General features: G+C 41.3%; 1 protein-coding gene across 1 annotated transcript in view; it reads left to right on the forward strand.

The window, feature by feature from the left end:
- naaladl2 (N-acetylated alpha-linked acidic dipeptidase like 2) overlaps positions 1-27756 on the forward strand; it is a gene marked incomplete at both ends in the record, with an annotated part of 159111 nt that overhangs the window by 49028 nt on the left and 82327 nt on the right. The window contains 2 exons of the mRNA XM_079740038.1: positions 16392-16520; positions 23043-23135. Coding sequence (XP_079596164.1) covers positions 16392-16520; positions 23043-23135 — 222 coding nt within the window. The remainder of the gene's footprint in view (positions 1-16391; positions 16521-23042; positions 23136-27756) is intronic.

Raw genomic sequence — 27756 nt, forward strand, 5'->3', positions numbered from 1 at the left:
CATGAGACCAACCTCAAGTGGTAGAAAAAAAACACATAAAGGGCTCTATTTTAACGGTCTGAAACGCAAGTGAGAAGCGCCAAGCGCAAGTAGCTTTGTGGGCGGTTCTATGGCGATGTCGCTATTTTACCGGCGCAAAAAATGACTCTTGCGCCCAGTGCAAATTTAAAAAGGGTTGGTCTGAAGTAGCCTAATTACCCGTAGGTGTGGTTTGGGCGTAACGTGCAATAAACCAATGAGAGTGCCAGCTCCCATCCCTTTTAAGAGCCATGAGCACATTTGAATCTGATGAGTTGATATTTTGACAGCGCGTCTGCAGTCTCCGATGAGACAGATGCACATGAATTTCAAACTTGAAATGGCTCAGTTTATGGCCAAATAATACGGCCTAATTCACACATGGAATAAGGTTTTCTTCCACAACTTCAGAAGTACTGAGTCCTCAAATAAATTTTGGCAAAGAAAACTTATATGATATAACATATGATATGCGGTAACCGTGGTTATATTTAATGATATATGCAATACATTATAAACATCGTTTCTTATCAGTATTGTATGAATTATCGTTATCGACTTGTGTTCCTAATATGCATGTGTCCCCCAGTTAATATACATTGCCATGGACGGTATTATGCGTTACGTGTTTAGTTTGCGTGTGTTTAAACAGATTGACGCACACACGCGCGCCCGCATTCATTAATTCTTTTACACATACACACATGCGCGCCTGCATTCATTCATTCTTTTTAACACTCACTCGCGGTAAAACAATGTTTTCTCACGATCAAATACTCATCAATCCTAAAAGTTATGGGCTTGTACACGATGTCTGTGTCAAGAAAAGATGTGTTTGCTGTACGGTGTTTGCAGATGCATTGATTTAGAAGTACAACTTATTACCGCTGTATCGGCTGTTCTTTCCCAAATAATTGACCAAGAATGTGTGGCTAGGTAGATGAGGGAAGCAAAGTGTATGCGCGAGGTGCACAAGCAACATTATGCATGCGCCCTTAGAATAGCATCTGAACAACGCGCCACTGACTTTAAACCAGGTATTTCCTGGTTTGTGGCGCAAGTGGTTTCTGAAACTGCAAAATAGCACCAGGGAACGTTTGCGCCAGAACACGCCTCCTCCTTTCGCCGAACCGCCCCTTGTGGTGCAAGATCATTCCCTAATTTACCGACGCGTGGCGCAGGAGGGAAAAGAACGCTCTGCGCCAGTTGCAAACTAGCAACGACACATGCGCCAGCGATTAAGTAAATTGCGCCGGATGCAAGATAGGGCCCAAAAAGAGTAAAGACTACTAAATGCTACATCTACATGTCATAGTGTTCTGCATTTGACATTCTTATACCCATATTTGATCAGATTCTTGCTTACTTCTGATTGTCTGCACATGCTTATGATACCATGCGATAACAGTGTACATGGAAGGGAACACTTACATTTGTGTAGTACAGATTTAACAATAGCTAAAAGTGGGGCAACTAGTTAGTAATTATGTATCCTCTGCAGTATCTTCACACATCACTCTCTATCTTCAAAACAGTCAGAGCTCTCTATCTCCATTCCCTCTGCCTAGCCATGTGAAATCAGCTCCCCCGGTTTGGAGAGATAATGCGCACCATTAAGAGACAGTGTTTCTTCGCTACGGGCTACGATGATTCACACAGCAGGTGTTGTCTTTCGTTGTTATGCTGCTCCTCACCAGCCTTCTGCTTTCATCACAGTCTCTTTCACAGTGTCCACTTGACGCTGTTGATTAAATCAGAAACATGATACAAAGACAATGGGCCCCTTTAGGTGTTTGTTTGATCATTCTTGTTTGTATCTTTAGTAATCTCACTGGCCAATAGTCTAGGCTCAAGAACACGGTTGCGTTCCTCACTCGCCTCATTGCTAGTCGGCTGCTGAATTCTGTATGTCTCGTTGGACTTTTATTCAAGATAAAGTGTGCGTATGTGCTCACGTGCGTGCGTGTGCACAGTCTCTCTTTTCACTGACTGTGAATCCCTATTCCGAGCCTGATCCCCTCTCTGTGTCTTCCTAAATCTTCTACCTGCCAGGCTGAATGGTAATAGGCAAAATATTTCCCACATGTCCACCCACCAGTCCTGTAGGAGGCCTTGTCTGGAAGTGACCATGATAGGTTATTACTGCTTAGATCTGGTTATTTTGCTATTACTACATTTTGAAATACATGAACAAAGTTAAAATACTGAATTATATATTGAAAACGGGCAATAATACATAGTCTCTTCGATGTTAAAAACAATGTAATCCGCTAAGAAGATTTCTCTTGAGTGAGTGGGTGTCAGTGTTGGAAGCTGTAGCTGGAGCCATCTGGGAAGAGTGTAAATCCATGATATTAATTTTGTTTTAGCAGGATGCGAGTGTCAACGTGTGTGGTGTGGTGTGTCCCACCCCTGAGATCATTTGCCGTAATTCTCAGCATGCGCTCGCAAAAGTGCACTCATATTCAAATTTTATTTTGCTCTTAGCGTCACTTACGAGCATCTGCAGGAATAACATTTAAACACCATTTCCATGTCACAGAAGGGCAGTTTGTGGTCACAGGTTTCTTCTGGTAAGCCTCCGGTGATTGCTGGTCGGGAAGAGCTTTAGTTCGATTCAAATATTCGGGAATTGGCATGAGATTGTGTGCGGGACGAGACTAGGAGACTTCCTACGAGAATATGGAGACCAACCAATGTTTAAATAATGAGTTCAACCTCAGTTCAGCACAATAGCACACAATAGTGGCCTCATGCATTCACAAATGAAAAAACATGCATGTGCGTGTGCGCATACACTCACCAATACCCTTAGAAATGGCTTGTGGTTATTCCCCACCCGAATCAACATTGCATGCATTGTAATGGAAATGTTGTCATGGAAATGTGTCTTTGCGGTGCCAGCAGGCAACAGCAGGTTTTAATTGAGCCATGAGTGAGTGAACCCTCACATTTGAGGTCCACGTTCATTAAGAATAATTACATGTAATAATGAGATTTCTTTCTTGGCGCATAGAAAAGCCAGACCAAAGCAGAGATAATTGTGTGCCGACTGTCACTGAGCAGGACACGGTTCTGCGTCCGCACCGACAGAGTCACGAAAGAGGACACATTTCTGGACGTGCTGACAAATCACTGACCGAAGCGCTTTGCTCCAGAGAATTCCAGCGACAGCTCTATTCAAATCCTAACATTTGCTAATAGGAGCTCCCACCATTCCTTATAGGAAAGAAGTAAAACCATATTCCTTGCTACCTTACTTAAAGGAGTATTAAATAAATCTTCTGGGGTCTTTCCACACCTACCTGGGCTTTTGAGTGCTTCTCAGTGTTTAGCTCGCTTGCATTAATACTTATATTTAATACCTCTTAGAGAAATCCCCTACTTTCCAATGGTAGCCATTCAACATCAAACTTTTGCCTCATTGAAAGAAAAAAAAAACACAAACGTCCCTCTTTCTCATGACATTGCTTCTCATGACAATCCATAATGTCTTTCTAATGTATGTTGCCCCTCATTTGTACTTGTGGTTTCATTTCAAATGTCTAATATGTCCTATTTTGTGTTTGCGTAGGTTAAGTCATAGTAATCATCAGTATTCATTAGCAGGGGAGAATAAATCTCAGGAGAAGAAGGTATGTGTGTTTACGAAGAGGCTCATGTGGATAGTTGAATGTTGAATGGGCTTCTAGTGGATAGTGGGGATTGTTGATCACAAGCATATCACATTTTGACGCAAACCACCTTAAAATTTGGTTTGGTGGGAAAATGACCCCAGCAGTGTTATAAAGTGCCTTCAATCAAAGACAATTTTCTAATATGGCAACATGTTGGACAAATAAAGCTTTTGAACTTGAACTTGAACTTGAAGTGGATACCACTGAAACTGCTGTGAATCATCGATCCGTCAATCGCAAACGTTCAACTTTGCAGTCAGTGTGGCTTAATAATATATCAAACAATTGTTGAGTTCATCTTTGAGATGTATGGGTAGAATAGAATCACCTGAATCTACCTGAAATCACAATTGCCTGCCATGATCACTCAATCTGGGTGATCATGATTGATATCGTTGACTCAATCAATTTAGAGTGGCCAGCATTGGATCGTTCAGGGTAGCTGCCTTCAGAGAGAGAGAATGAGAGAAGGCCTAGAGAATGGCCTCTGACCTTGAAAATAAAAAAGCTTACCTCTGGAAGGTAGAGGTTATTATTTGTTTTAATGTTTTGAACTGTATATTCTGGTGCTAAATCCATTATTTAAATAATAATTGTTATTGATTTATTTTAAATACAGGAACTATAATTTTGACAAATCATTATTCATTACCAAACGAAATGCACACCTTTAATAGCTTGAATAATGATGGAAACATTTTGGATAATGTAAGAACATATCTCAACAACACACAAAACCAGTCTTGTCATTTTTAGATTAGTTTCATGAAAAAGGACAGATTCTACCTTTAGTTAAAAATCGAAATAAATAAACAAATATGTGGTTAGTCATTCTGATTATCATCCAAATGTTTCTGGTAACTTGTTTATGTGTTTTGAGTTCATCCAAATGTTAAATGAAATGTGCAACAACGGAAATGATCATTACTTGCAGCCAGTGCATGCAGGTTGTTAATGTAATATGCTATTACTTTAATATCCAAATCATTATTTCCTCCTTATCTCTGAATTCAAAATGAATCCCAAATTCATCCGGTGGAGCTACCATTTTCTCTCTCTCGGCTGCTATTTTTTGCCATGTAAGATGATCCATACTTTGTTCCAACTTTGTGACCAATCCATACTCTTCGCTTCAGTTACGAAGACGAGTTCAGCAGCCCTTGAAGTAATCTCTCGCCTAGATCCTTTGAAGCATCACATGTACACACTCATACCCACACACACACACATAGGCACAAACCTACACCCCACACCTTGTAGTTAATACCTATTTCTGTTGGCTGGTGTGTCACCACGGCAACTCCTGAAGACGATTGATAATCTGTGAAAGACGGAGAGGAGGAGAGGAAAAGGGAAGGTGACTGACAAGGGGAAGGGTAGCAGATATGGTAGCTGGGGGGGATAGAGGGGAGGAATACAAGGGAACATCAGGAATAAAGGGAGGGATGTGGCAAGGAAAAAGGTAAGACACGGTTTGGGTGGGAAGGTAGGGTTGAAGAAGATAAACCACAAGCTGTGGGAGGAGAAAAAACAAAAAGTATCAGAGTTCAGGATGAGGACCCAAATGTTGAAACTTGGAAGCAAGTAAAAAAAATAAAGTCATCAAATAAAAAAAATTTCAAACTAGGCAGAAGCCCAAAACTGGCAAACATAGTAAAATACCAAAAAAACTAAAACAAAGACAGAAACAGACACATAACAAACTCGCAAGAATTGAGAACCCAAAAGTAATAAAAAGAAAAGACACATGTTAATCATAGTGTCAATATCTAAGGAAATCGGTTTGTCCTACATAGACTATACCAACTGTAAGAAATTGAAAATACCATACTGTACATGTATACACATAGGGCCCTATCTTGCATCCAGCGCAATTGACTTTCCACACTGACGCGTGTGTCGTTGCTAGTTTTCAATTGGCGCAGAGCGTTCTTTTCCCTCCTCCGCCACGCGTCGGTAAATTAGGGAATGATCTTGCGCCCCAAGGGGCGGTTCGGCGAAAGGAGGAGGCGTGTTCTGGCGCAAACGTTCCCTGGTGCTATTTTGCAGTTTCAGAAAACAATTCCGCCACAAACCAGGAAATACCTGGTTTAAAGTCAGTTTTCTTTGGCTGTTCATGAATGATTAAAGTTTGAAGGTCTGCGATCATGGAATTGGAGATAAATAAATAATGTCATAGAGCCACTTGGACATTTATTTGTATTCAACATGTACAGTATATGACCTGGTAATGCCCCATTGTGTTAAAGTCAAATCTATCTATTTTGTTTTGGTGAACTGAACAAGACGACAGCAAAAAAATGGTACACACACACAGGAAAAACACAGCAAAGTATTGATCGATTATCAATCCACGCATACTCTATGATAGCTAGTGAACAAACAACAATGTATAATTTCAAACTATGCTATGCATGACATTTTATTTTCAAAATTATATTTTCATTATTATTAAGTAACTTTTGCATAGCCTCTCTGAAATGAAACATGGTAAAGTAACACTGACAATGACAGCAAAAGTCATGTGAATATTTGCACACCTATTGAGCTTTGGATGTTCACCTCATTTCATTGTGTTGTGGTAAATTGGGTCTTTGCAATTATACAATCATGGAGTGCTGCCCCAATCAACATCTGCCATTAAGAATATATAGAGGACTACCAGTACTTTTATCATGATTTACACTGGAACCGCAATATAACAATGTGTAGGTTGAGGTTTATAGTCTCAAGGCACCACCCAAATAGTAGTTTTAGTATCTGTCTTGTTTTGTTGTACTTTTCAATATTGGGTGACATGCCTAAACCTATATGTGCTGTAAATATGCAGTTAGAAAATGGAACAATAGAATCTATTCGGGTACAAGCATTTTATATACAGAAACATTTATCTTTAACCACAAATGTCATCGATCTAAAGCCATTCAAATCTCATTCAGATCCCCTTTACCGCATTTCTCCCCACTGAATACTTATTTCCTATTTTCCCTTCTCTCTGTCTTCTTTACCCTGCTCTCTATCCATTCACTCTCTCCTTAATAACTCTCTCTACCCATCCGTCCCTCCTTCGCATTGTTTTTCTGCTCTTCGTCTCTTCTTCCTCTCTATCTGGTGTTCAGTGAGGCAGACTACTGTTGATCAGTGTTCCACTTCCTCTGCTTGTAAATCTATCTTTTTCATTGCATGTATTATCAGATTCCTGGAAGAGCTGTGTGTACATGTGTTTGTTGTTGTGGTTGAGGTGTGTGTGTGTGTGTCTGTGTGTGTGTGTGTGTGTGTGTGTGTGTGTGTGTGTGTGTGTGTGTGTTTGTGTGTTTATTTGTGTGCTATTCTGGTTTGTATGTAGCAATAGACACAGCCTTGTGTTGGACGACCACCAAGAGTGATCAAAGTATGGAAGTGAATGTATTCCAGCTTGTAAGCACTGCAGGAGGGTCCCCTCCGCTCTTCCAGTCTCATAATTGGTAGTGCTACAGTGTGCAGAGCTTAAAGTCACACAAACACAGACACACACTCGCTGGTGTAAAATTAACTCAATATTGTTCTGATAGTCCTACTTTTTTAAGTATCAAAGTGGAAATTATCCATGCAGCTGGGTATTTAAACAACACTTTGGCTTTGGTTGATATTCCAAATCAAATAATGTTTTGCCTGAGTTTTTCTTTGATTTGAGAAAACAAAATTGACTTGACGGAGTGATGCTAGCATCACTAGCTAATTAATTAATTAGCATCACTAGCAAAAGTTCAACAAAGTCTCTGCAATATTATTTCATTTTTTCAGGGAAACCTTCTACAATAGGAATTTCCCAAATGAGCTTCTAGCGTTGGCGTTGCTGGTGTTTGCCTATGGAGTTGAGTGTTGAAGCCCAATCTAGCATTAGCGCTATTTTGGGCTTAATGGACAGCTCGGATCCCCCACCTTGACACTGCACTTCAAGTTAAAACCATTTCAACTTAGACCCAGGTGACGCTGGCCTCTCAAGCGTGTGTAACAAGACCAAAGCGCATCTAATAAGATCAAAGCTTTGTTTGACGTTCTCGAACCCACAAATCTTAACGCCAACCACTTTCTTAATTTTGAAACCTGTCATGCTTTATGAGTTTATAGCGCTGAACTCCCATCTGATGGCTGGCTATAATCTGAACGCCCATCCTAGCGTTAGGGACTTGCTGGACGCTAATCATATGTTGAAATGCTTTAGAGTTCAGATTGACATGTCAAGGTTTCCCTAAAGATTCTGGAAGATTTCCCCACCCTACTAACTAATATGGCCAAGTGGTATAAATGATATTCATAGGACCTTGTTTGCCGTGTGACAAGTGGAATAAACTGATTGCAATTTGACCTCTGCACCTTGTAAAAACATTTGCAATCGTTGGGTCTCGAGTCATCTTGATTGGGACAGGTATTGTTTAATATGCTGTTATGGTGATTTTGCTTTGACATATTCATGAGCGGTTTGCCAACCACCTATTTATATGGCTTCCAAATGTGGCCTCACTTAAAGAAATGAACTACAGGAATTGATATGAATAAGCAAACAGCAACAGCTGTTATAAGCCAACTGGTGATACGCTGAGTGCTTTGCGACTAAATTGATTCCTTTTTTTGCATGGAATTGATTATGTTTTGATATCCCTGTGCTGCTGTGATGTCCGGTCCAGGAAATAACTAATTCTTCTCTAATGATGATGGAGTTTTAATGAAAGCTTTAATGACGCTCTGAAAACTCCCCCCGCTTAACTGTCACCATCAGCCAAAAAGCATTGCGCCACAGAAAGCAAATGACATTAGCAGAGAAAAGCATGGCCAGAGAGAGCGAGAGAGAGACACTTGGGGGTTAAGGCAAGAAAACAGAAAACAAGACTGAACTGAAAGCACTGTGAGTGGTTTTGCTCATTGTCTGGTGTGTGGCTCATTAACAGCTAGAAAGAGGACTAATGCTACATAAATTGCTTCATATCCCCCCACAACCAGAGCCATTGCTATTGGCGCATACACCAAGGTACGCAACATAACTTGTTAGTAATGATGACACACACTGCAGATCAGGGTTGTTGTTTTTTTGTGTCTAACTTTGTAGTAACTTTGTAGTATGTAATGTATGTCAATTAGCTCTTAGCTTCAAATTGCATGGCGATATCTGAAGTCAATGCTGAATATAGTGATATAAATAATGTTATCAATAAAAACACATCCTGTAACTGATATATACTAAAAAGAAATGCCTGAACCTCTCTTTGTTTTCAAGTATTATACTGTGGACATTCCCCTACAATGGCAAACATCCAAATTGGTTCTTGCAGAAAAATAAACTTGGATTAGGGACTATGTTTGCTGTTTGGATCAACAAGTTACAATATTTTAAAAGTTTTTGAATAAATGCTCAGGTGTGTGACCTAATCATTTAGCTGCAAGGCATCAGGCAATCGTTTCTGGCATGGATTATGTAAACAAACAAATGCTAGTAATTTTGTGATTACAGAGATGACCACAATGGAAGTGGAATTAAGAATCAAATAGCTATTAAAGGGTGTCTGTTGGATTGATTGCCCATACCCCTAAGCTTTACCTTTGGCCAGGAAAACAGATTCAAAAGAGATTTATTTGTTATCCTGTCCTCTGTAACTAATGCATCCAATTGGAGAGCAAATGGACCTATTTTGTTATGTCCCCATTTACTCCAAAACATGGTACTGAATTTATCTATAAAGAAGTTTAAAAAATAAAATGACAATCAATTTTTTTTTAAGAATTAATAATCAAGAATCAATTTGTATTATTCTGAACTTACAAAACGTAGTGATGAAACATGATACAATTCTCCTTGTACGTTGCGATGATGGTATAAAGCTCTTTAGTATCCACATTCTTAACGTAAACCTTTTACTTCCATGTTAACATAGAAATTGTATCTGGGCTAAAAATTGCTCCCAATTTGACTCTTTCTTCTGGGGTTGAACACGGTTAAGCGCATTGCCAGGACGTCTGCATTGCTTACATAATCGCTCAAGTGAAGGTAATGGCTGTTTGTGTGTGTGGTTGTGTGCTTCTGTGAGCATTGTCGTTAACTAACTCTGTATTATCTCAAGTGGAAATAATTCACCACCATGACCTCTGCACCCCTAGTTTGAATAATACAGACAATTAGCATATGTTGTTTTCTGACCTCGCCAAATGCAATCTTCTTCAACCTTTAACACGTTGACACTCTTCTATGCCTTTTTTTAATGTCCCTCTCTATCCTACGGTAGAAATGAGTATGTCTCTATTTCCTTCACTTAACCCATGTGATGATAATGACATGAATGAAGGAGAACATGGCAAAGGCTCTTGTGTCCCTTAGTTCTACAAATGTGTCCTATGTACCCAGGATCCTATGTTCCCCGGCTCTATATATAAAACAATGGGAACCTGAAAATGACATTTTCCAGCTCTGTATTTGCTTAATATGACATGGGCTAGTGTGGGGACTTCTCAAATGGGTTTTGTGGTCCCATGCACTGCCTTAGGGCTGTGAATATATTTAACAAATATTGTTTTCCTTTGTTTCCCTGACATAAAACATAAAACAATTGAAAAATTGGCTAATGCCTCTCGTTGAGGCTTAAATGGTAGGAGGAAGGTACCTCTCCTGGCCTTGGCCAAATTTGGGCAAAACTAAAATTTCAATACACCACAAAACACAAAAGATACTATTATATTTACCCAATAAATTGTTGAATCTCAAAACCCACTGGTTATCTATTCATGACCTCAGAACCACCTAGACTCTTTAGTATTCCCTGTCAAATCAGATTTGATCCGGAAAGCCACAGATGCAGGCAGCCATTATTTTAGAGACCTTCAAAATCAAATCAAATGGAGGAACATATACCCTTCAAAACTGAGAAACATGTGAACTTAGGACCCTTAAGAACTGAGAAACCTGTGAACTTAGGAACCTGTGGAACTGAGAAACCTGTGAACCTAGGACCCTATGGAACTGAGAACCCTGTGAACTTAGGAACCTGTGGAACTGAGAAACAATGAGCTTGAAAAAAACCCTTTTACCAGAAATGGCAATGGCCTGACCCGACACAATCATATGACAGTGTGATTAGTATGAATGACTGAAGTATTGTTATTAATGATTACTGATTACGTCTAATGCAATGTCTGGACATGAATAATCCATATAAAGAAACGCACATGCACATAAATTATAATGGATTTAAATAGTCCAGATACCCCGGCTTAAACATGACATTTTGCTGGCTAAAAATAACAGTAAGTTGAGCGATCCTGAATTGCATGATAATTGCAGTGACTGATAATTTAAACAAGACCTTGGTCGCTCTTTCACCTGCGCACAGGTGAAAGAGGACGATTGGTATGTATAAACAGAAAACTCTGTACCGTTGTGGTACGTTTGACCAATTACAACCTTTCTCTCTTGACATTAATTTGCGGAGACACCCACACAGAGTTCTTCTATACATGTGGCCCCAGGACTTCATTCGTGAATATAGCACAGTGTATTACCAAGCGTGTTAAAAAAGTGTTGAGCAACCACTGGTTCCCAGCTTGGCGCCCCTAGAGTTTGGCCGGCTGCCAAGCCCTGCTGCAATATGAAGGCTAGTTCCACCTCCAGCCCCTCATCCCCCAACACACACACACTTGGGTGCATCATCAGCTCAGAAGCTTGGGGCTGCTTGTCGTGTTCACTTAAGGCCTCACTGCTGGACCTTCTAGAGCATATGGGTTCTCCTGTGGCCCTCATCATCCTTCTCCTCCTCCTCAAAGTCTATGATGTTTCAGAACCATTATCATAACCCCGCCCTTTGCTTTATGTTGGTTTATAACTGCTACATATGAGCAGAGCCCAAGCATTGACAGCGCTTCCGCGAGTGATCTGTTTAGACAAAAACGTGTGTCCTCAACCTTGACTGAATGTAGTGTACACACCACATTCTCTCGCCCCTCTGCTTCAAGCTGTTTCTACGGAGAAAACATCTCTTTGCGTCGCACTCCCACAACCGTTTTGCAATTTGGGATTTAAGAGTTCCGAGACTCTTGTGTAAACCAGGCCTATGATGATGTTAACGTAAGACATATATATTGTCTTATACATGATGATACATTTATTGAACACAATCAATAACCTTAATGATTAAAAAATGTAACTTGCGCTTGAATCTAAAGCATTTTGCTGTTAATAACGTTGATGCATGTACTATGTATGATGCAAATTAGGGCTCTCTAGTTCCTTGGAGAGAGCTAGTTTACAGTTCGTAAGATGTTAATTTGTGTTGATTGATATAATTTGGTGACCGTGTTTAAATATTAATGTTTACAAACATGGCAATAAATTGAATACAATTAATTAGTGATTAATTGTGAATAATTACAGCAAATTGTGCAATTAATTAGTTGTGCGTGTGGATCATTCAGTGTCCAGGTTGCAGCACACTTACTCATATGGTTTGCAGTTGTCAGGCTACAAGGAGTAGTTAGAATGTGTGCTTTTGTACAAGAGCAGTGTTATGACTGAAATAAACTTCAAACATGAGGCAATATTCAAAAAAGAACATCACTTATCAAGTTGTGTGTTTGTTTTTCGTACTCATAAATAATGAGTGTTTGAGTAAAAAGCGACATCAACATCAGCCCTCGCTAGAGCAAAATTCTGGCCTTGCGATCACAGGGATGAAAAATAAATCAAACCTTGAGAAACACATTTCCCAAAACAGAGCGCACCGTAGCTCAATCGTAGCTTACTTGATGAGGTCTTAGAGGAAATAGTGTTTCGCTGTTGTGTTGTGTTTACACAAGAATCCCTCTCGGAAGAACATGCACACACACACACACACACACACACACACACACACACACACACACACACACACACACACACACACACAAAACCTGCTGAAAAGGTATATTCCTCCAGGCAAACTGTTTATTCCCAGCTCTCTCCTGAGCATTGGCAGGCAGCGAGACACAGATGTTTCAATCCCCAATAGGAATCATGCACACATATCAAAATGGCAAGAATTGTTTTGGGGATAGCTGCTGTCTCGAGACCGCCAATAATCATGCACAACACGATTAAACAAACATACCACATACTCTAGGCCTCTGCTCAACATGCTAACCTGTTTCATTCCACGCAACGTTTTATACTATTTGATCTGTCAAATATATTAACATCTTCACATCAAATGACGCCCTCAGGGAAGGGCATTACACTACTGTAGAAAACAAAACACAATAAGACGTAAATTAAAGGTCTATTGGCCATTATAGCGTGCTTTTTAAAGCGGTTGGTTGCACAATAGAAGGCATGTTTCCATCCTGTTGCAATTCATCACATGCTAATGTGAAATGCATCCCATCCCTTTTTTCGACCTTGCTATATTGATTAAGACAATTCTATATGTTACTCCCTTTTAGAAATATTATTATGACTTGTGTTCCAACAATGCAGCAGTAGCAGTAGTCGTAATAGCAGTAGTGGTTGTAGCTAAAACGATGTATATTACATTTGGTTTTCATGACTGTTCTTTTCCGCATTATGTTCTATATCTGGCCTAAATTGGCTGATGCTTACTCTTTTCAAGTTGTGTTATAATATCATAATATAATCATCTACAGTCATTTGGCAAACGCTTTTATCCAAAAGCCTCTTACAATACTGTGAGTGTGTTCATTTTTCAGCACAGCTCCCTTGGGAACACAAACAGCCGGTTGTGTTAATGTCATATATCATGTGTAATAATGCTAATAGTACAAATTGTACTCAAAGTAATTACAGGGATAATGCCATAACAGAAATATATGAGGGGTCAAGGTTATTATGGCTGGGAGATTTCGCACAAGCCCATTTGGAGGGTGGGGAGGGGGGTTTGTTTGTAGAAAAGATAATACTTTACTCAGTTCGTAAAGGAATTGGGCTATTAGAAAGGGAACTGAGAATCATGAAAAAGACATTTGGAAGAAAGTGGGCTACATAAGAGAAAGTAAATGGCTAATTCAGACTATGTGTTCCCATTAATATCGGTACCTCCCTTAATGCCTAAATTGCGTCCCTCATATAGTTAGGGCGCGATAAGGCCATCATCATATCTACCTATTTAACGCCTAATCTCTGTAGGTAGGTCTGTATGTTGGCGTGTCCTTCACTTATCTCTAGAACCGTTCATCTGATTTACCTCACACTTAGGGCCCTATCTTGCATTCGGCGCAATTGACTTTCTCACTGGCGCATGTGTCGTTGTTAGTTTGCAACTGGCGCAGAGCGTTCTTTTCCCTCCTGCGCCACGCGTCGGTAAATTAGGGAATGATCTTGCGCCCCAAGGGGCGGTTCGGCGAAAGGAGGGGGCGTGGTCTGGCGCAAACGTTCCCTGGTGCTATTTTGCAGTTTCAGAAAACAATTCCGCCCAAAACAGGAAATACCTGGTTTAAAGTCAGTGGCGCGTTGTTCAGATGCTATTTTAAGGGCGCATGCATAATGTTGCTTGTGCACCTCGCGTATACACTTTGCTTCCCTCATCTACCTAGCCACACATTCTTGGTAAATTATTTCGGAAAGAACAGCTGATACAACGGTAATAAGTTGTACTTTTAAATCAATGCATCTGTAAACACCGTACAGCAAACACACATGTTTGTGACACAGAAATCGTGTACATGCCCATAACTTTTAGGATTGATGAGTATTTGATCATGAGAAAACATCGTTTTACCGCGAGTAAGTGTTAAAAAGAATGAATGAATGCACGCGCGCGTGTGTGTATGTGTAAAAGAATTAATGAATGCAGGCGCGTGTCTGTGCATCCATCTGTTTAAACACACGCAAACTAAACACATAACGCATAATACGGTCCATGGCAATGTATATTAACGGGGGGACACATGCATATTAGGAACACAGGTCGATAACGATACATACAATACTGATAAGAAACAATGTTTATAATGTTTTGCGTATATCATTAAATAGAACCACAGTTACCGCATATCATATGTGTGTTAACTTTTCTTTGCCAAAATCTATTTGAGGACTCAGTATTTCTGAAGTTGTGGAAGAAAACCTTTATTCCATGTCTGAATCAGGCCATATTATTTGGCCATAAACTGAGCCATTTCAAGTTTGAAATTCATGTGCATCTGTCTCATCGGAGACTGCAGACGCGCTGTCAAAATATTAACTCATCAGATTCAAATGTGCTCATGGCTCTTAAAAGGGATGGGAGCTGGCACTCTCATTGGTTTATTGCACGTTACGCCCAAACCACACCTACGGGTAATTAGGCAACTTCAGACCAACGCCTATTTAGATTTGCGCCGGGCACAAGAGTCATTTTTGCGCCGGTAAAATAGAGACATCGCCATAGAACCGCTCACAAAGCTACTTGCGCTTGGCGCTTCTCACTTGCGTTTCAGACAGTTAAAATAGGGCCCTTAGCCTGTGTATGGCTGGGCACCCGAGGAAATGCATTGTCCACATTTATTTGGACATGACAACGTTCAATTTGAATGGACTTTGAACAAAACCAACAACCAGCAGTGTTCTGTTGCGCTTCAGGGGGGCGGGGCTCCATGTGGGCGGGGCTTCAGGGCTCTACGGACAGACTCCAGCAGGACTTCAACTGCGTCGACATCGGGCCCACACGAGCTACGGTTCACGCTCGTTAACTTCCGACGCTCGTTCACTGTGCTTGGAGGCTGGATACACTACCTTCATATCATTCTGTCGACATCGCCTGCATGTCCTTCAGTGTCCCCGACAACCCTTCTTTCCATCGACTCAATTGACGGGTGTATTGCTGGGAATCAAAGGGAGCACGGAGTCGAGTGTTATGTTGTTTGGATGAGCTGCTCTTGAGAGAGCTTCAAGCAGCAATACAGACGGCAAAGCAATTGGCCCTTCTGAAAAGGCATGTTTTGAACGGGCCCTGTGCTCGTTATAATTACGACCCATATCTCCAATGTACTTACTTAGAATTGCCTTTCATATAAAAATGTTTCATCTTTCCAATAGATTTGCCTGGCATATATGGTTGTTCCTCGTGGTTCCTCAAAATATATAGAATAATAACTATCATATTTTTTACTTGTGTCTCTCCCTTCTCTGTATCTCTCCCCTCTCTGCATCTGTCCCTTCCCTGTATCTGTCTCCTCTCTGTATCTCTCCCTTCTCTGTATCTCTCCCTTCTCTGTATCTGTCTCCTCTCTGTATCTGTCTCCTCTCTGTATCTGTCTCCTCTCTGGATCTCTCCCTTCTCTGTATCTCTCCCTTCTATGTATCTCTCCCTTCTCTGTATCTGTCTCCTCTCTGTATCTGTCTCCTCTCTGTATCTGTCTCCTCTCTGTATCTGTCCCTTCTCTGTATCTGTCTCCTCTCTGTATCTGTCCCTTCTCTGTATCTCTCCCCTCTCTGTATCTCTCCCTTCTCTGTATCTGTCTCCTCTCTGTATCTGTCTCCTCTCTGTATCTGTCTCCTCTCTGTATCTGTCCCTTCTCTGTATCTGTCTCCTCTCTGTATCTGTCCCTTCTCTGTATCTCTCCCCTCTCTGTATCGCTCCCTTCTCTGTATCTGTCTCCCCTCTGTCCCTGTCTCCTTTCTGTTTCTGTCTCCTCTCTGTATCTTTCCCATCTCTGTGTCTGTCCCTCCTGTCTGTCTGTCTCCAGTCCATCCGTCGAGAGGAGCAGGGGGCAGCCTGACATCTCTGCTGGTACAGCCAGTCTCTGCCTCCTTGGCAAAGAGACTGCTATCGTCGCCCACCTCCCCAGAGGGGGGAGGAGCCTGCATCCCGTTGGCCACGCCTCCACATGCAGGTGATTTTTACGATGTAGTGATTACCAATCTTAGATTACGCACAATGTTTTCTGTCGATCAACTAATGGATTAATCGACTAATCGCTGCGACCGTACATTTTATACATTTCCTCTTGATGAGCGATTGATCCATGATGTGAGGCTGAAGTTTGCATGGCAGCGATGCACAAATGACACACAAGCGCACACACACACACACACACACAAAAACACACACACACACACACACACACACACACCAACATCCTCTAATACAGGTGTTATTTCACCCATCGACCCCAACAGTGTATCGACCTCCCTTCACCACTGTCTGAGACGGCGAAACACAGCTACTGCCCTCATCCTCAGCCGTTCACACACCGCGGGTGTGAAAGGAGACAAGGGAAGGCCTCTTGAGGTGGGACGCAGGTGTTAGCCGACCACGCTGTAACCTAAGCCTCTGGTAATGCTTGATAATCTCACCGTGCACTGGGTTGAACCTACGTGCGGTTCGTCAGTCTTGAGCCACTCTACCGAGTCGCGGGGCGACTCTGTGTGGGTGTATCTTTTTTTTTTTATCGATGGAATATCTGAATTTAATCAGGAGCCACCGTGACCTTCTCTCCCCAGAGGAGTATCATGCTGTTGTCCAGCATTCTGCTTAGCAAACGTAAGCCCGCGTGATGCCCGGCTGGGCTCTGGGCACTTAATCAGACACTGAGACACTGATATACTTGCAATTGGAGCTAAAAATGTTGATAAGCTGTACACATCTATGAATAGCGAGGGCAGGTGTCTGTCTGTCTGTCTGTCTGTCTGTCTGTCTGTCTGTCGGTCTGTCTGTCTGTCTATCTATGTACATGCATTCACATACCTGTGTGTGTGCACATGCTCTGAATCTATGCAAACGAGGATGAACGAAAACACTGCCCCAATTCAGTGAAATGGAGCCTGGTTAGTGAAATGCAGAGAGCCCAAGAGTGTATCACAGGGAGATAGAGAGAGATGTGGCCAACACCATTAGAAGGTAATTCCCGCTATCGAGAGTGTAAATCCCCTTTTATCTCCCCCCAATCACCCAAGGGATTCTTTGCCAATGGCCTCTTTCTTATCATCTCTCTCTCTCTCTCTCTCTCTCTCTCTCTTCTCTCTCTCTCTCTCTCTCTCTCTCTCTCTCTCTCTCTCTCTCTCTCTCTGCATATGTATCAGGAGCATTATCCTACATTTGACTGGTCTTTTTCCCATTGGACTCCATTTGAAACACACACACAAATGTGGGCGCACACCAACACATACAACCGCACACACTTATGCACAAAAAACATAAACACACACAAACACACCCACATAAACACATATACAGACCTATAAAAATATTAAGATGATATCCCCAAGGGTAAATCCTTACTGTGACTATTGTGGGATGTAGATATATTGACCCATCAAGGGTTGTGCAGCACCCCTTGATGGGTCAATATGTATAGAGGATCTATACATAGATTTATATCTGAAAATATGAGACAGTAGACTATCATGTATGTACTGGATAATGTAGATATTTGGTCAAAAGTTTATTCTTATTAAACAACATATATGTAAAAAACAGTAAATAAGTCAACTCAATAGTTGCCAATATCAGTCGAATTGTTATAATTGTAGATTGAAGTGTAGATATAGCTTTACTTAATAGCTTTAAACACAAGGCCACCTCCTCGACCCTGCACCGCAACATATAGCGTTACTCTTGTATCCCAGCAGTTGGATTTCTCTTTACTGGTTCGTCTATCTGTCTCCATTACCCACTCGCCCACCTGAGGAAGCACTCACTGACTGGAACACTGCCTTCTGCCTCGCACCACATCACCACGCATTCACGTACAGATACACAAACACACATGCAACCCCACAAACATGCACACACAGATACACAAACACACAGGCCCACACACAAACATGAACACGCAGATACACAAACACACATGCACGCACACTCACATGCACACACAGATACACAAACACACATGCCTATAGATAGACAAACACACATGCACACACACAAACATGCAAACACACATGCACACACACAAACATGCACTCACAGATACACAAACACACATGCACACATAAAAAAATGCATACACCGATAGACAAACACATGAAAACACACACACACACACACACACACACACACACACACACACTCACAGAAGCACACACACATTCACAGAGAGACTGTTCATCATGCCTGCACACCGCACAGACCTGACCTTATCTAACATGTCATGGTATTGGTTTCATTGATTCCCTTTATAGAGTGAGGGTAACATTAGTGTGTTAATGTGCGTGTCCATCCCTATTACATCTGGCAACAAGTCGTTTTTGAATTGGAGGCGACAGTCCAAATATATCCCCAAATAGCCCTTACAAGGGTGTGTCTCACAGGATTTATTGTTGCTCCGCTAAAGGGGAAAAAAATCTTTTCTTTTTCCATCATGTTTGTAACTTTTGGATGAGGTAAAAGTATTGATGTTGTTGTTTAGGTGGTTAAACGTTGATAACAGTTGTAAGTCGAAACAATGAATGGAAAAATACTTGAATTGTATTCTGGAGGAAAGCACGTAGCAATATCTTCTGGTGCTTAAGTGCTTAAAATATTTCTTTCGATTTGTGCATATTTTGAATCAATATATTTGTATGCATTTTTGTATACAAAAGTTGTCTTTCATGGGCATGGGTCTACTTTTTTGTCCCATTCACAAATCCCTATAAGAAGAATACTTACAGGGATTTGTGCGGTGAAAAGTTGTTTTCACAGCCATGTCTGTGAATCGACGTATCGTTATCTTTTGTGCGATTCATACGTCTTTAAAAATGATATCTATAGGATTTCTCACTTGAAATAAAATCTCAATGATTTTAAATCTTGCCTCCAGCTGTGTGCTCCTGTGTGTGTGTGTGTGTGTGTGTGTGTGTGTGTGTGTGTGTGTGTGTGTGTGTGTGTGTGTGTGTGTGCGGCCCAAACAGACGATTCTTAAAAGGTGAGCATTAAGAGAAAGTGGAACAATATTAAGAGCAGAAAGAAAGTGAGGGCGAGAGACTACCAAGTGCAGAGATGGAGAGATTAAGGGAGCAATGTAATCTTACTCCCATCGATTGGCTAAACCTTTGACCACTGTTGGGGATGGAGAGCGCTATCATTTGTTTTCATCTGAGGGGCCTTTATTCTCTTCCCCGGCTCTTTGTTAATTCCTTTTCTCCCCATTTCGTCTCCTTATAATTCCCATTAAATTAGAGCCGGCTCTATTGGTTGGCCATTGGTTAATTGCTTGGGGGGGACACAGTGGGGATCTACCGATCGTAAAGAGATGACCTGTTGGGGGTGACGCCACTCACACACTCTTAGTGCCCACAGGCTTTTTTTTCTAAGTGTGTGAGTGTGTTGTGTCCATGTCTGTGTTGGGACTGTGCTGTGAAGTGTTTGTACATTGGTGTGTTGTTTGGGACAATGTTACGCACATACACATCCCCTATTCAGGCATCAGAAAGGAGATGCGTGTCGAGAGGCTCACACCAGCTACCTTGATGGCTGAGTCCAGACGGCCCCTACTTCCACCGCAGGATAGAGCTAAGCGGATTCCTGCAAGTCTGCCTCCAGCACAATGCCAAATCCTTTAAGGTTGTGCTTTTGCCCCGCAGACGCATTCATCTTTCTTTAATTCTAATTGCAGAACCATCTCCCCCTCGCTTTCGCTCACTCTCTATTCACAAACGGCAAAAGCATAGCACATTTCCTCAGTAATTACAGCGGCAGGGCACAGAGGGGGCGAGAGAGCGAGAGAGAGAGAGAGAGGGAGAGAGAGAGAGAGAGAGAGAGAGAGGGAGAGAGAGGGAGGGAGAGCAGAGAAATGCAGAACAATGTGAAAGCGCTTTATAGAAAAAAGGACTCTGAGGCCCCTTAATTACACTGCTATTGATTGCTCTGTGCAGGTTCCCTACATTCACTTATTGCTGCCCTCCCCTCCACCACCACCACCACCGCCCTCGCCTCAACTCTACTCTCAGTACCCCACGAGAGGCAACGCTGAAGCATCTGAAATCAGCTAGCGTGGTTTTATATCAGCTCTTTTCATTAGCGCCACGTATATCTCTGGGAGTTCGCAGGTGCATTATTGTTCAGCGGTTGTTTATCACTTTGAGTGATTAGTTTTCCATTTGCAAAATATGGGCAAAATGACTTTAGTTCAGAGCCTTTTGTTGCCCCTCGCCGGGGAAAATATGGCCCACTCTCTGCGGGAGAGATGTTTATGGTGGTAGTAACTGTCTAGACCGAGGCTGCAATTCACCGCCATAAATATGGGGCCACAACACAAAATGATAGCCCCTCATTATAATTCACAATAATTGAGCAAGAATGCTGATAGTTTCAAAAGGCGGACCTGATGTCTCCAGCCGTTCGTAGTGTAATCTGTGGTGTTAATGGGGATGTTTCACCTGCTAGTGAATCGGTGTGTGTGTGTGTGTGTATATATATATATATATATATATATATATATATATATATATATATATATATATATATATATGCCGTCCCGACATCAAAAGCGAATATGACATATATTTGTTTTGCCTTGCGCTCCATAACACCATCATGGAATCCCCTTTCTACAATTCCCAGTGAGGCCACATTTAGTGATGTAAGGCACACACTACAAAACTTTTTAAATCTTAGGCCATTATCTCAGGCCATCTCACATTTCCTGTGCTCACAGGGCACAGATTGCACTCCAAATCCAGGAGTTGGGAGACTTATGTATAGCCAGCCAGTAACAAGAGACAATCAATGAATGCTGCGTTGAGTGATCGCTGGTCAGTAGAACACAATCAGAAACCAGTAAAGTTGGCAAATAGCCAACATGAAACCAACTTTACTGCAGTAAGGTAGTGAGGGGCAAGTGTAGAGAGAGAGCGGTTGTCAGAGCCCCAAGTGTCATTTAAGTCTGGGAACATGAGGACTCTGACCCTCTCCAACTATGTGACCAAATCAGAGCATGCAACTTTGTGATTTCTTTCCAATTTCCTTTCGATTGCTGAAACCAGTTTTTAACACAAAACTGCCTCTGATAGTATGTTGCGTACGCCCTATCCTAAAGAAGAGGCCAAATGACCAATAAGATCACAGCTGTTAGGCCCAGGTTGGGATGCACTACAGGCGGTGACGCCTCGTTTCTGCGACATGTCAAAAAAAGGAAGTCGTTGTGGCACAGAATTTCTTATTCAAACTCCTGGAAAACTTTAAGCGAGGCTCACCTCCTCACCTGCAAAAAGCAGCCCCCTTCTGTAAAGCGATCCATCATGAAGACTGCGCGGGGAATTACTCGGTGACGAATATCTCTCTCCCTCCGCACGCTCTCTCTGCGGAGTGCGGCTGCAGATTGGATACACAAACGGGACCACATGTTCTTTCCCAGTGCTCTTTAGCCAAAGTCATTTGTGTTGGTGTCACACATAATAAATGGCCCTACGTGGTACCAGTGAGAAGACGGGCAGTGAATTTTGTAACACGTATTAAACAAGGATTTGGAAGGGCAACGGTGGGTGTGTGTGTGTGTGTGTGTGTGTGTGTGTGTGTGTGTGCCTGTGCAGGTGTGTGTTTCTAAGGGGGGATAACAGAGTTGGTGAGGTGTTGTATTGCGTGCCGTGCTGAGGAATGCATGGAAAATATCCCTGTGAGTATGGGGTCTTACTTCCTGTCTCTGCTGGGAGCTCACGTCAACACGCCACGTAATAATGGTCAAGATTATTATTGATCAAGATCTAGATTAACATCTTGACCTATACAACGTTTACAGGAAAGACACAACACACTCACAATCCCCTCAGCCTGTTCAGACGCAACAAGGAAGAAAAGGGAAAAATTAAGTGTTTATTGACTATTATTCAAGAACAAAATGGGAGAGCAAATTCATCACTCCAAGGAGTTATGGAGAGAGAAGTAATAAACAGAAATAGAGACAGATAAAACAACATTAATAGTCTTGGAGGGTAAAACCAAATAAAAATGGAGAGAATATTAATTGAAAGACAAGAAGAGAGATATATTGATGTCTCCCTCTGGTCATCTGTATCTGTTATTAGTATGCTTGTTCCATCCTATAATAACCTTTGTTTACTAATGGGTTAGGGTTTACAGCAGGAAAGGCAAACATACTTGTGCATGTATGTATGCACACCTAATTTCTTCATGTATTGGGATATCCTATTACCCATTGCTTTTAACTTAATGGTAACAACGACCTTTGACCCGTTTGACTAAACACTATTATTCAGGATTACAACTTTACAGGGCGAGGGATGGACAATGACTATCCCATTTGCAGGCCAGCCCAATAAATATGTTATTCAATAAAACTTAAAAGTCCTGTTTAGACACATTTGAAGATCATTTGTGTATGTATATGTGTGTGTGATTTGCCGGAGGGAGAATTGTACTGTGAGTGTATAAATGTCATTTTAATCACAACATCTCTGCTTGTAATTCTCAGAGAGGAAAAAGGTCAGACTCACCATTGGAAACCAGTGGACCCACAGCAAGATTTACAACCTGGTCGGACACCTGCGTGGTAGAAGGAACTCAGGTCAGCTGACTGTATTCAATCTTTTAAACTGACACCTTAGAGTTCATTGCATTTTTGTCTTTGATTCCATATTATACCAGCTAGTAGTGACTGACCATTTTGGAGAAATACGACTTTAGTTGTACTTTTTAATAGAACATATTCTCCAAATAACCTTTCCTACTCTTTTGTATTTGTTGAACGCTACCACACTCAATCTAATGACCATGCAACGTGTTATCTTTCACATAGACTGGTTTTACTTCAGTCAAAGAATATATATTTAGGAGATACAATTCTGAAAGGTGTTATCAAGCAAACTATTTATTTTTTTCATAAATGTAAAATGTGTTAAATAGCTGTTCTTCATCTGTATGCTCTTGCCATTTCACCTGGAACATTTAAAACACTACAAATACATCTTTCTTATTTTACATTAAAGGTATAATACCATTTCCTCATTATATAATGAGAATAAATGTGAGTAAACGTGACTGAAGGTAGTGTAAATAGAACTTCATTAGCTTGTCTGTGAACATGAGTCATGTCAGATAGATTTTCTCCGGCAATGTTGATGAATACAAAAACTCCCCAATACACATCAGATCCCAAGCTACTTCACAATGTCAAAACAGTTTATTTAATTATGGTTTTGATTGAGGGAACCCTATTGGCAGAAATTACATATTATATTGTTTGCTTTGTGTTTTATGTTTGCGCCCTCCAGTCTGAATGTGTAGGCCCCATTGCCCAACCAGAGCAAGATTTGAACCCTTACTTTATTTATTACTCAAAAGGTAACTAGATAATAAATCGATGCACATTATCTTATTTAATAAAAAAATAATGTACCATAAAAGTCGTATTTTTAATTGTCCAATTCACCCGTATAATCTTCTTTGAATTGCATTTTTGAGTTTTGGCAATAAAAAGTAAATACAGGAATTTCTGTATTTTGAATTAAGGAGACACAATACCTATAAGTACCCTTCCTAAAAAGCAGCATGTTTGAACACCCTAAAAACATTGAAAGGCATTGGGTCATTGCTTCCGCCCTTCATTTAACAACGCTTCTAGTGTTTTGTTTGCTCTTCCAGACATTGTAATAAGTGACAAGCTAAGGGCTGTTTGCTGCGCTGCACTCGGTGTGGACACTTGGGACATAAAGTGCTGAATGAAACAGCATCCATGTCATAGCACCAGCTAACGAATGGCAACACATTAATCCAAGTAGCCCACTTGGCAGCTCTAGGACATGAACAGGCAGCCCATTTGTCATGGAGTGATATTTGAACTGAGATTTAGCTGTTATGCAGATAGACCGGATAAGAAGTCACAAATGAAGCCTATGAAAGAGGATCAAGTATTGCAACTTTAGTGTGACGTTTGATTCTGTTTTGATTTATACATTGGATGAACATTTGTATTGTTTGATAATGAAACCATGACATTTTATCATTTACACATTTTAATTGCTTGTTTTACATTGAAACATAACGTAATCCTAGTTTCACAAAACGTACACCATCAACATATGCTTATGCTGACTGGGTTGACACATACAGACCATAAACAAATGCCATCCTGTCCCCTGAATGAAATAGATGATTAAAATTCAGTCCATATTTGAATAACCTTTCTCTTAATACATTGTTTTGGTTGATATAAAGCTGCATGCCCTTATTATGGACCGTTGAGGGGCAGCTATGTAACTAGAAAAGTAGAATTAATTTAAAATACTTTGAACCATTTTCTCTCCATTGTCATCCACCTTGTCCTCTTCCTCTTCATTCTCCTCTTGCTCAAGCTCCTCCATCTCATTCTCTTCCATCCTCTTCCTCCTCCATATCTCCCATGTTTACCCCCATTTTTTCTTAAACATGATTTTTTTTCCTTATTATTCCATATCATCTAGTCCTCTTTTCTGTAGTAATATCATCCTGGTCCTCTTCCCTCACTTTATCCTCTCTTTTTTTTCTCCTGCTTTCCTAAAAATGTTTGTCCTTTTCTCCCTTCTTTCATCCTCTTTAGTTTTCTTAAACATTTATTTTCACTCCTGGGGCCCTATTTTAAAGGTCTGAAACGCAAGTGAGAAGGGCCAAGCGCAAGTAGCTTTGTGGGCGGTTCTATGGCTATGCTGCTATATTACCAGCGCATAAATGCGCCCGGCGCGAATCTAAAAAGGGTTGGTCTGAAGTAGCCTAATTACCCGTAGGTGTGGTTTGGGCGTAACGTGCAATAAACCAATGAGAGCGCCATCTCCCATCCCCTTTAAGAGCCATGAGCGCATTTGAATCTGACGAGTTGATATTTTGTCAGCGCGTTTGCAGTCTCCGATGAGACAGATGCATGACCACATGAATTTCAAACTTGAAATGGCTCAGTTTATGGCCAAATAATATGGCCTAATTCACACATGGAATAGCGTTTTCTTCCACAACTTCAGAAACACTGAGTCCTCAAATAAATTCCGGCAAAGAAAACTTAACACACATATGATATCCGGTAACTGTGGTTCTATTTAATGATATACGCAATACATTAACAAAGATAATTTCTTACCAGTATTCTATGCATTATCGTTATCGACCTGTGTTCCTACTATGCATGTGTCCCCACGTTAATATACATTGCCATGGACTGTATTATGCATTACGTGTTTAGTTTGCGTGTGTTTAAACAGATGGACACACACGCGCGCCCGCTTTCATTAATTATTTTACACATACACACACGCTTGCGCGCATTCATTCATTCTTTTTAACACTCACTCGCGGTAAAACAATGTTTTCTCACGATCAAATACTCATCAATCCTAAAAGTTATGGGCTTGTACACGATGTCTGTGTCAAGAAAATATGTGTTTGCTGTACGGTGTTTGCAGATGCATTGATTTAAAAGTACAACTTATTACCGCCGTATCAGCGGTTCTTTCCCAAATAATTGACCAAGAATGTGTGGCTAGGTAGATGAGGGAAGCAAAGTGTATGCGCGAGGTGCGCAAGCAACATTGTGCATGCGCCCTTAAAATAGCATCTGAACAACGCGCCACTGACTTTAAACCAGGTATTTCCTGGTTTGTGGCGCAATTGTTTTCTGAAACTGCAAAATAGCACCAGGGAACGTTTGCGCCAGAACACGTCTCCTCCTTTCGCCGAACCGCCCCTTGGGGCGCAAGATCATTCCCTAATTTACAGGTGCGTGGCGGTGGAGGGAAAAGAACGCTCTGCGCCAGTTGCAAACTAGCAACGACACATACGTCAGTTTAGAAAGTCAGTTGTGCCGGATGCAAGATAGGGCCCCTGGTCTTCCTCTCTTTCTTTTCGTTTTTCCACTTCCTCTGCATAATCTCTTTGGGTGTCCTCGGCCCAGGCTTTGCATGGTTGAATCTGATTGGTTTGGCCATACCCATCGTCGACTTACGAATCATATACTTTCTTATATATGCGGCTCAATGATGACTTATTTTGTTTGGTTTAACGCTTGAAAGAAATCAATCGGCACATCTTGGTTTCCCACAGCTTTCTATAGGCGAGTCGCAGCACCCCCGCTAAAGACCAAAGCGGTCAAACTAATTACCTTTTCCCAACGTTCACTTCGTTCCTGTCAACATCTGCATTAAACTCGACAGCAAGCATGGGCTACTATAAGCCTATTATACTTTATCATAGGCTTATACAATGTAGGCCCTCCGTCGTCATTATGAAACATCTATGAAATCAAACGGGGGCCTTTGAGGCGGAGAGCTCGGTTTTAATTACGCCGTGTTTTCACATCCGATCCTGACAAAACTCGAGAGTTCAGCTGATTAAAAATGTAAGACACGTGTGAATGAGGCCTTTCAGCGTTAGTGCCCCATTTGTTGCTAACAAATGGGGCACCGTTCAACTTAGCAGAACAGCGAAAAAAAATGAAAATACAGAAAAATGAACGACCCAGTATAGAAGGAGAGAATGATGTACAGCTCAAGCGTAGATTGCACATAGACCTCTGAAGAATAAGTCCCGCCTCCGAGGCTCTTGGTTCCATGTTTAAATGTCCATCGAAAATAACGTGGGGGTTTTGAATGATCGTACGTGACAAACTCTGTAGGTGGAGAAGAAGTAAAACTGCTCAGGTTTTGAACTACACACTTTTTCCATCTAGATTCCACTTGGGTTTTGGATTGTCGGGGCCGTTAAAGTAGTTAACTATTATTAATGCTAACCGGGAGCTAGTTCTGAACTGCGCAGACTTCATACGTCATACTTGTTAGGGAGGCGGGAGTTGCTCGCAACCATTCACAACCGAACTTGATTGTCATGATTTCACGCGTGATTTCATTGGTCTATAAATCCTAATCGATGAATCCTTAGAGGTTCGGCCTCTTTTCTCCACGACCCGACATTTGTTTTTAGACAATGATTTATAATATGATATTAGCCAGCCATAATGGGCCGTAAAGCAGGCCCATTATCTTCACGGTCACTCTTCACGTGACCGTGAAGAGTTTGTTGGCTGTTATTGAGATATTCGATTGATTGTAGATTTTAGCTCATAGATATTAATAGTTATATATATATATATATATAGTAATAGTATCGATATTAAGCCTGCCTCCTCCGTAGGCAGGCTCTGATGCCATTTCGGTGAAGACAAACTA

The sequence above is a fragment of the Pollachius pollachius genome, assembly GCF_949987615.1.
Source record: "Pollachius pollachius genome assembly, chromosome: 7".
Taxonomy (NCBI): Eukaryota; Metazoa; Chordata; class Actinopteri; order Gadiformes; family Gadidae; genus Pollachius; species Pollachius pollachius.